General features: G+C 36.3%; 1 protein-coding gene across 2 annotated transcripts in view; it reads left to right on the top strand.

The window, feature by feature from the left end:
• LOC126372475 (uridine-cytidine kinase-like 1) overlaps positions 1-5,072 on the top strand; it is a 30,726-nt gene extending 25,654 nt beyond the window's left edge. For both annotated transcript variants that reach the window (XM_050018260.1, XM_050018258.1), the window contains exons 10-12: positions 1,617-1,762; positions 3,487-3,684; positions 3,973-5,072. In XM_050018260.1, coding sequence (XP_049874217.1) covers positions 1,617-1,762; positions 3,487-3,684; positions 3,973-4,083 — 455 coding nt within the window. In that variant the 3' untranslated portion in view covers positions 4,084-5,072. The remainder of the gene's footprint in view (positions 1-1,616; positions 1,763-3,486; positions 3,685-3,972) is intronic.
• The last annotated feature ends 6,523 nt before the right edge of the window (positions 5,073-11,595 follow it).

Raw genomic sequence — 11,595 nt, forward strand, 5'->3', positions numbered from 1 at the left:
TGCCAAACCAAAACAGTAACGGACCCAACTAGTTGGCCAGCTAGTTCCGCCCACATGCAACAGATGGCGCCACATTCAATAATGCAGTCTTGAAGCAGTCGTGAAACGCGATATCGAAGTTTACACAGCGAGACGCATATATACAACTTCCAATATAACACCGTTGGATCGTCGATCCCTAGTCACACTAGCAACATGTGACTAGCGGGGTACTATGCTCTGTTCGGTACCCCGAAAACATCCTTTGCCGGCAGCACACCCTCGCCGCCAAAAAGTCATGTCGTTCTGTCAAAATACCTCAACGTGATAAATTGTCGATGAAACCTAATATCCAGGCTAACATGCGCAAAATTTTGCTACGATCATTTTATCGATTTAAAAAAAGAAAGTAAAAAAATTTATTCGAGGTTTTGTGTCGTCTTGTCGATTGGTGGATGTGGAGGAAGCAAGAGAAGTGTGTCAGGATCGAAGCAAATGGAATTCTATAGTCTCTGCTTACCCCGGTGGGAAATAGGCGTGAGTTTATGTATGTATGTATGTTGTCGATTGGTGCTAACATGGCAAACCAAAAAAGTAATGTCGTTCTTTCAACATACCACAACGTGATAAATTGTCGAAGTCATTACATTCTATTTTTGAATAATTATGTATCCGAACAAAGAGAAAAAAGCTAATTATCACGTACAACGCTATCTATATATTTTTTCGGGGAATGTAGCTTGGAAAGTCTCTTAATGCGGTATCTATATGAATCCAGTCTCCTTTGTCTATTTATTTATTTATGGATCACTTACAGCTATGCACATTATAACATTTAGTTAGAACATAATTAAACAAAGTAAAACAGTACTTATGTGTAAGCCTATTACAAGTGAACACAACATTCACCATAAAAAGAAAACAACATCTAGTCTGTTGAGACTAACTTCTCAACAGCTAAAATCTCACTATTAATAACACTAATATATGATATTATTGCACTAGATGGTACAAAAAACAAATAAACTATACTAATTTAACAAATTGTCTCATGTGAATCACTCGATTTTAAAGTGACTCAGTACTAAAAAAAATAACTAATACTTTTTTATGATTACTATTTATTATTATTATTTTTACATACTAAGCTTTGTCATAAATTACCTTTGACAATATTATCATAATAATTTTAAGATTCAAACGATCACGTATCGACCTATTAAAAATAGTTTACTATTATCATAACAAGTTTATCGTTAGTCTAGACAAAAATAAAATCTTACCGCGTAAGTGCGAACGGCCTCCGTGGTCCAGTGGTTGAGCGTTGGACTCACGATCCGGAGGTCCCGGGTTCGAATCCCGGTGGGGACATATCACAAAAATCACTTTGTTATCCCTAGTTTGGTTAGGACATTATAGGCTGATCACCTTATTGTCCAAAAAATAAGATAATCCGTGCTTCGGATGGTACGTTAAGCTGTTGGTCCCGGTTACTACTTACTGATGTAAGTTAGTAGTCGTTACATGAGCCATGTCAGGGGCCTTTGGCGGCTCAATAGTAACCCTGACACCAGGGTTGTTGGGGTTGGTAATCCACCTCACAACCCACTCGATAGACGACTAAAACGTTGTTTCAGGTCGTAAGTGCGACGTAGAGAAAATTTGCGGAGTCTCAATTCTTCGCGCCGGCGAGACCATGGAGCAAGCGGTGTGCGACGTCTGCAAGGACATCCGCATCGGCAAGATACTTATACAGACCAACCAACAGACTGACGAACCAGAGGTTTGTAAACACACGGTCACAATGACCTGGCCACCAAGCAGGTTACATACCAGCCGGTGAACGGAAGTAAATCAAATCAAATATACTTTATTGCACAAAACTAAAATTTCAACAATCAGACATAACACATGACTTCAGTACAATTTGGGCGGCCTTGTTGCTCTAGAGCAATTTCTTCCAGGCAACCACCAAAAGGAAACAAACATTTACAAACAACTTGGATGCGGGATGGTGCAATAAAAAATAAATACCTAAAAGTAAAACTAAAGTTAATATAATAAATACTCTATACTATACGTACATATATTAATAAATACTCAATATAATATAATCCATATATATTAAAAAAATACCTAACCATAATCTGAGAAAACTATAATAATGAATAATAGACTATACACACACATACAAGACAAGTATTGAAATAAATAAAATACATAATAGTAATATCCTAAGAATATCCGCATAAGGATTCAAAATGAGCTCGCAACTGGTTTTTGAAGCTCTGAAGAGAGTTAGCGACTCTGATGGAAGCAGGCAAGGAGTTCCATAAACGCACAGCTTGCACAGTAAACATGAAATCACTTTTGTTGCTCAAAAATGACGCAACCAACGGTTACGGAGCATACAAACTTCACCACGCTGCTTCACTGCGGGTTGATGAATGTGTTTTACTCTTCGAACGACCTCCGTGGTCCAGTTGTTGAGCGTTGGGTTCACGATCCGGAGATCCCGGGTTCGATTCCCGGTGGGGACATATCACAAAAATTACTTTGTGGACCCTAGTTTGATTAGGACATTACAGGCTGATCACCTGATTGTCCGAAAGTAAGATGATCCGTGGTCCGTGGTTGGTCCCGGTTACTACTTACTGATGTGAAGTAGTCGTTATATGATCCATGTAATCTTTGGCGGCTCAATAGTAACCCTGACACCAGAGTTGATGAGGTTGGTACTCCACCTCACAACCCACACGACAGAAGAAGACTCTTCGAAGTACGGAACTTGTCAATCTTACATTTACTAAAATTCTCTTTTATAATTCACTTTCTCATTGTCATCAACTCTATGCCTTCTCTTGTTATTTAGGGTTTTTAATAAATACATTATTATTATTAGCCTGTATAATCCCACTGCTGGGCAAAGGCCTCCCCCATGTCTTTCCGAGTATCCCGGTTCTGTGCGAGCTCTATCCAGTCTTTTCGATAATCGTCGAGATCATCGCGCCATCGTTTCCGGGGTCTACCACGTCTACGATGTCCGTCCTGTGGTACCCAGTGCGCGATGATCTTTGTCCGTCGTTCCGGATGCATGCGGCACACGTGTCCAGCCCAGTCCCACTTTCGCCTGGCGGTCTTCCTGCCAATCATCATCATCATCATCAGCCCATAAACGTCTCCACTGCTGGGGCACGGGCCTTCCCTATGGATGGATAGGGAGATCGGGCCTTAAACCATCACGCGGGCCCAGTGCGGATTGATGGTTATTAACGACTGCTAATGCAGCCGGGACCAACGGCTTAACGTGCCTTCCGAAGCACGGAGGAGCTCGAGATGAAAACTTTTTTTTTGTGGTCACCCATCCTATGACCGGCCTTTGCGAAAGTTGCTTAACTTCAATAATCGCAGACCGAGCGCGTTTACCGCTGCGCCACCGAGCTCCTCAACCGCTGCGCCACCGAGCTCCTCAATACCATACTGCCAATACCATGTTTTATTTTACAGTTATACTACCTCCGGCTCCCGAAGGACATCAAGGACTACCGCGTGATCCTGATGGACGCGACGGTGGCGACGGGCGCGGCGGCCATCATGGCCATCCGGGTGCTGCTCGACCACGACGTGCCGGAGCACAACATCAGCCTCGTGTCGCTGCTGATGGCTGAGATCGGGGTCCACTCTATTGCGTATGCCTTCCCTCAGGTGAGTCATCATAACATAACCAGCCTAACGGCCTCCGTGGTCCAGTTGAGCGTTGGGCTCACGATCCGGAGGTCCCGGGTTCGAATCCCGGTGGAGACATTTCACAAAAATCACTTTGTGATCCCTAGTTTGGTTAGGACGTTACAGGCTGATCACCTGATTGTCCAAAAAGTAAGATAATCCGTGTCATCGGAAGGCACGTTAAGCCGTTGGTCCCGGTTACTACTTACTGATGTAAGTATCTTCTCTTCCTTTGGGAAATAAATGTAATTATTATTATTATTTCAGGTGAAAATAGTAACATCAGCTTTAGACCCTGAAATTAATGAGAAGTTCCACGTGATGCCAGGCATCGGGAACTTCGGAGACCGGTACTTCGGCACCGAGCCTGATGAGTGAGACAGACATACCGCAGGTCAGTGTGACAGAAAGAGACGGATAGAATGATGTTAGTATAGTCGTGAAAGGCACGTTCTAGTACTGAGGCTCTTTTAGGTTTTATGTATCTGTGAATTTGGCTCAATTTTCGTTGGATTTGTTTCTTTTTGGAAATTAAAATTTACATTATGTGTAAATTGGAATTATTTTGACGATCAAATCCAGATATGGATAGAAGAATTGCTATATTTATTTTTATACGTATTATTACGTATTCTTTATATACTTAAATAAAATCGAAAATGATCCGCTTTTTTCGATGTTTTGTGTACCAACAACTATAAAATGTTAGATTTCGACATCTACCTAAGTCTTACTGGAACGCGCCTTAAAATGTAAAACTGAGTTTTTGAAATTAATTATGTATCTCTCCGAGGTATTATCGTATTCCATTGTGAAATATGTGTACTTTAGGGTTGAATCTCACTTATTATAACAAATTATTTTCTTATACTGTGTACTTCGATCGTATATATTGGTAGATGCATTGTTGTATACAAAAAAATCAAACAAAATATCGTCCCCGCGTCAATTCTGAAGCCACTTAAAGTATTCCGGAAAAGTCCTAAAATGCCGTACGGTTTTATCTGATGGGGCATAGGCCATAGGGCGGCTCAATAATAACCCTGACGCCAGGGTTGAAGGGGTTGGAAATCCACCTCACAACCCACACGATAGAAGATTTAATGAGGATGATTTTTTTTTTGTGTGTAATCGATGTACAGTGACATGAAATACGAAATTTTCCACCTGAACCTCCAATCGTTCCTTATTTGACTAAATGGTGAGTGAAATTCAACCCGTATTAAAATTAGTCATAGAGCCCATAGTTTTTAAAACATAATATACATTAGTGGCGCCACAATTTTATAACTCGTTTCTGGCGGAAATCCAAGACGAATGGATTATCGACCTTTTTATTTTTACTTATTAATATGTGTTACAGAACACAATAGGTACGGACCTACTTACTCAATTTTGGCGCCACTAGATACAGATGTCTTTTATATACTCTGTGGGTGCATGTTTAAAAAAAGTATTTAAAAAATATTATATGTACTGTGTTAGTTAAGCACAATAAGGCGACCAGTATATAAGTGTAACACGTTTTGTAAAGTCCTGAGAATCTTGATAGTAATTAGGAAAGTTAAAAGGCTACATACATTTACAATCGCGTACCGCATTGGATCATAAAAGAGGACGAGAAACTTATACTAAAGGACCCATTACTTAGCATAGGGTCCTCGTCATTTACTACAGAATATTTACCATACTAAATGTTGATGAATACGTCTGGACAAATAACTAACCAATGGTACAACAAAACCATCAGGGCTAACATGCGCAATGTGATAATATTATCGAACTGAATAAATTTTGTCGACATCGACATGGTTTTAAAGAAAGAAAGAAACATTTGTTCTGATTGAACCTCAAGGGCCTTATGCAGGGACGACTTTAAATAATATATACTGATTTATACTGAACTGAGTTTATTATGACACATTTATTAACGTTACAAATGTATAATTATCGGGCGTGCGATGGGAGCGCTAGGTGGATAACAACTGGCTCTATATGCAAAAACTGCTAACATGCAAGTTTGTATTTCTGAGAACTGTGTCCCCACACATTTATTGCTTCCGGACACCACAGACACAGACAGACAGGTACATTACACTCAACACAGGACTGAAACCACACGGAAATCAATAAGTACACAGAAAAAAAAAAGATAAATAACTAACCCATTTTTTTATTATTTTTAGAAAAATAAATACGATTTGTCACAGAAACGAAAGAAGATTAAACAATATACTGGTGTGTCAATGCTGTATGATGTATGTAAATTTATGAAGCCAAAAATTAATGTAAATGTAATATTTATTGAATGTTTACATAATTTCTACTGTTACTTTTCTCCGCATCTCGCTATGGAAGTTAATTGACTACTTTTGGCCCTTCTGCTATGAATTTTTTTTAACAAAAAACATATGATTTTCTTTTTTTTTTACTGAGCCGGCCTCTGATGTAATTATCATGGATGTACGTACTTATGTATTTCAAGGCATTTTTTTTTTTGTATATTTAATGCAAATAAATTTTATGATTAGGTGTGCGTTACTACCCCATTGGGTTATAGTCGTAAGCTTATGTTATGAATTTTACACTTAAAAGTATTTTAAATATCTCGTGCAATAACTTACTATACTTACTACTTTTGTACTTTAGAGAACAAAATAATAAATATACAAAATGTACATTAGGCAATATAAAAACAGGTCGTGTATTTTTTTTAGGAAATTAAAAAACGCTTTTTTAAACTTAAATTTTATTTAATTTAATTGTAATATTTTAACGTATATTATATTTAAAAAATGTTTTATACAAAATTCGCAGAAGGCCCAGAAGTTAGGGGTGTAAAATAACAATGAAATGTTCGTATTAAGTAATATCTAGTCGACTAACAAATACTGTAACGGTGTTCTACAAAATAAGCGTATGAGATCTCTATAAGCTTAGGATATATTTCTTATCTGTGGTGTTAGACGCTTCTTGCCCCAAAACGAGATTTAAGTCAAGTATATTATTACTTAAAACTATTTTAGGGTTAAACCATATCTGGCAACACCTCATATAAATGAATTATAAATTAAAAGAAAACACATCTAGGTATCCCCAATATTCAATACCTAATTTATATTTTAATAACAGTTTCACTTAAGTATGAACTAGGAACATCAATATATTTTGTATTTTAGGTACACTTTTGGTCACTTAGAGTGTTACTATCTATACGGCCACCTTAAACGTCCCTAATTATTGGACATTCTTGATGTCGCTAGCTATATGTATACCTTGACTGTCACTATTTGCTTCTGACTGTACCTATAATTTAAAAATATGGATATTCGTATTCAGTGAAAATACATATTTTTAAATTGATCATTCGTTTCTACGAATATCATTTGAAAATCTTGACTTTTAAAAGTAAAAAAACTTTGAACGAATTTACATACTTTTTTCTTTGATGGAGCCAAAGTCATAAGTACAAAAACGAAAAAAAAATATTCAGGAACTGACACACAGTATAGTCACAAAACATAACCAAAGAGGTTGTTCCTAAAATAAAACGGTTGTAATTTATTTTTATTCAACATATAAATTAACAAATAACCATAGTATTAACACTAACAAGCTTCCATAGTGATTTGCCGACATTGGCTTTTTATATAAATTATAAATACAAACATTTACCACCTTACAAATAAAAAATAAACCAGGGATGAACGTGGGTTTAAGTATTTATCAGCCAAGCAAAGTTCGGTCGAATTGTATGATAATTGGATTTAATTTTGCTTGGCTAGGAAATACTTAGGCCTCAAACTGGATGACAGCGGTGCGGCGGCGGCGGCGGTGCGTGAAGCGGCGCGTTCAAATGCTAAGACTTATATTGAAGTGTTCTCGATGGCAGCGGCGCGGGGAGCGGGGTACGAGCGGTGCGCTCTAGTCGAGCGGTGTCTCTGCGTTTGAAACTTGCCTTTTTGTTTCCTTTGTTCATTATAGGGATTCAGATCTTCTTTTGCCCATAATAAATCGTACGAAACAAAAGAACTACAATCGAAAATGCGTTGTCTCCGTTTCGACATCGCGTTCATTTGAGACACAACTCTATACCGTCGCAACACCGCGCGATCTGGCCGCTGGCATCGAGAACGGAACAGCGGCCGCCGCGCCGCTGCCGCTGTCATCCAATTTGAGCCCTTAAACCCACGTTCATCCCTGGTTTATTTTTTATTTGTAAGGTGGTAACAGTGTTACTACAAAACGAAGACTAAAAGATAAACTAGGTTTTAAATATTGTCCGTGTCACGAAAGAAGTCCCGCGGCCACGGCACTACTGTCGTAGTTTCTGCAAATAATTATAATGACTTGTCAATTAGTTTCATTAAAATCCGTCGACTTCTTTCGTGGGGTTTACTATTTTAACCTAGATTATCTGTGGTAATCGTTTTGTAATAACCCTGATAACATTTAATTCCGTGCTTTTAACCATTATAAATAGAGATGCCCCGAATATTCGTTTAGTATTCTTCATACATTCGTATATTAACAGAATATTCGTATTCGGCCGAATATTCGGTTTTGGTACCGCATGCATTTGGTATAATTTCTTCATGTGAGAATAGAAAGAAAATGAAGTTTTTTTTTTACATATATCAAACACCATCTTATATACCGTTCTATCTGTGTATAGTTTCCTATATATGACTGTAGATTAAAGTTATTAATTGGCTTATAAAATATTTTGTACCCCCTTACCATAAGGTGATTTTTTTAATATAAAAAAAACTTCAGACTTGTATGAATGGATAGAACTTGTTATTTTGGTTACTTGGATGGTTTAGTTAGACGTATCGCGAAACCGAATAGTTCGGCCGAATATTCGGTAGGTAATAGTCAAACCGAATAATATTCGGTATTATGTTATGCGGTTACATCACTATTCGGTGCATCTCTAATTATAATCGTAGGGGCCACCGGCGGACCGAGGATTATAATGCTATACAATACATTTGTCATGTATATTTTTTGTGTGCTTAACTCTTTCGAGGGAGTTTAAAATGGCCGCATCGAAGCAAATCATCTATTAAAGCAATACTGGTTTCTTAGATGAACTGCTTCGTTGTGGACTTTTAACCCCCTAGAAAACAACTTCTACGTGCAATAATGTCCCGATCCCAAGTGTCATATATACTAATATGAATGAAACGTCAATGACAGGTGATCAATGTCCGTGAAAGTGTTAATTTTGATTTTTGACCGACATTTTTGCACTTGGAATCGAACCCAGGGCAACTGTTTTAAATATTAAAGTGATGGTATTCAAATAATATACATGTCCAAAGTTTAAACATTACATCTGAGATCTAAAACACACTTCATTAGGTTTTTATCTAATTAGAGCGATAGTCGATTCATATCTTACAGACAGAGGTATCATAAATATAAATACATGAAATATTATAAAGTACTTATTTCAATATGATGTTATGCTTAACTGTATAACCAATGACTGCATTATTATGTTTATTAACCATTTGTGTTAATTATTATTTTTAAGTGATATCTGTTATTTTCTTATCTACCGCAAAAGAAAGGGACGGATAATTGACAGGCTAAAAATTAATGGAACACATGTAAAATTTAATTTACTGACACGTAATTTTTGTATAGAATTTTTACGTTTAAGAACGTTGGTGTATAACCCGACAAAATTAAGTTCACAGCACGCGTCAAACGACTATTATTTGATTAAACCGGGTAATTGTTCAATTAATTTTAAAATTAACAGCTGTTAATCACCCGTCCCTTTTCATTTCGGCGAATAAGAAAATGACAGATATAACTGAAAATTAAATTGGGACGTGTCTACTGGAATCGGAACTAATATGTACTTAATTTAAAAGAAAAATGTATTGTTTTTTTAAATTATTTTTCGTTAACTATATGAATCGACTGTCTTCCCATATCCTGTATAATTAAATTCTGTTAAAAAAATATTTCAGTCCATAGATCGTTTAAAATAACCATGGTGCTTTTACATTAAACTCGAAACTAGAAGTGTTCCATACATTAGACTAAAAATACCTAAATAGACTACGTTTCCATTCCGTTTCGTTGTATACTGCCAATTTTTTAGTTTTTCAGTATTATGAAATACTTAATGCTTTCAGCCGTATAGGTAAAATTTTTGACGGCCATTTTTTTCGATGACTTTTTAGAATATTTTGTAGCATATTTGTTTTAAAATATCTGTACTATCTTTCTAACTTCGCTATCGGAATTGTGTTTATATTTAAAAAGTATAAACGATTAAAAGTCTGTATGGAATTAAGTCTTATTTGATATTACGTACTTTTAGACTTAAGTTTAAATTACTAATTTATTTTTACTTAGAAACGAATGTTTTTTTTAGTTTTAAGCTTATTTACCCGACTGTGGCAAAGCCAAAGGGAGGGTTATGATTTTCTCAGTGCATCTATGTGCTTAAAATAGTCCTAAGTATTTTGATTAATCACACATGTTAATAAATAATCGAATAGATGGAATTTCACAAAATATATTTGTCTTTTTCGCACTCGCAAGAAATATCGATACAGAGTGAGATGACTCCTTTTGATTGTTTATTTGCTGTGTTCTACGAGTAGTTACTTAATCTTGTATGAGGTTCCTGCGCATTTTGATCCTTACTTAAATGTTCCATACATACGTACTTTGTTGCATATTTTTTAAATTACTCATTTGACGCAGTTTTTTTTGCAATGAATATGCAGATAATACGATATTTTCTGCATTTTGAACATGATTAATTTAACAGCTATCAAAATAATATTTTTCCACTGTTTTTATCTTAACAAACAAAGCCGAGTGGCGCTTTTTCAAGCAAGTTTTGAGTAAGTATAAATAAATTAATTCCGGAATACTTTGCAGGCACTTTTGAACAGCTTTTCTGTTTACATTCTTTTTTACAAAAATAAGCACAAAGAACACGAGATATATATAAATATTTTAAGCGCAATGCAAAATTTTGTGACGAACTCGCCGCAATTTGTTAAAATAAAAAGATGTAACTACTACGCTGCACAAGTATCGTGTGTAATATTTAATGAATTTATTATTAGGAAAATCTGTGTATATATGAAAATATACAAAAAAAAATGAAGAAAATCTGAAAATATAAGCAAATAAATGAAATGAAATATTGAATACTGGTTTGATTTATATAGTTTTAGTAACGCCCATTATTAGCGTTAGTTATTTTTAACGTTATCCCATTATTTATTTTTTACCTCTGGTATCACTACGGCAGCGCCCTCTGACGAGCGACTTACTTTTTTTGTCAAAAAATGGTCACAGTCCGGGCTTTTTGGCGGGAAACGGGAACAGGACAGTTGCTTTCTTCATTGAATAATCTAAATAATTAATACGAAGTGGTGTTTTGTGGTTGATGATCGCATTAAGTTAGTCGGAAGACATTCGCAAGTGTTATTATATCGGAGTATTCAATAAACAAAGTGTATCTACCTATTTTCGCTTCGTGCCAAGAAGTCGCTTCATAACTCGAAAGTTTATGCGGACTTTTGAGTTAATTCGTTTGGGGTTCGGAATAGGAGCATACTCCGAGGGTGGGGACTTAGGTTTCATCATCATCACCTTTCATCATTTAATTAATCATCAAGAAAAAAATACGTAAGACATGGCTGTATGGGCATAGTTCCCTTTGCCTTACCCTTCGGGGAAAACCAAAACAAAAAAAAATGACTACGGCAGCGCCCTCTGACTTTTCCGCACCCGGCCATTTTGTTTTTGTTTAAACCGCTGACATTATTCTACCCCCTTGTGCCACAAACACACCTATTGTACACACAGCAACTCAAAAATTCATCATAACACTACAAACATTCGAAA

This window comes from Pectinophora gossypiella, chromosome 14, assembly GCF_024362695.1.
Source record: "Pectinophora gossypiella chromosome 14, ilPecGoss1.1, whole genome shotgun sequence".
NCBI classification, from domain to species: domain Eukaryota; kingdom Metazoa; phylum Arthropoda; class Insecta; order Lepidoptera; family Gelechiidae; genus Pectinophora; species Pectinophora gossypiella.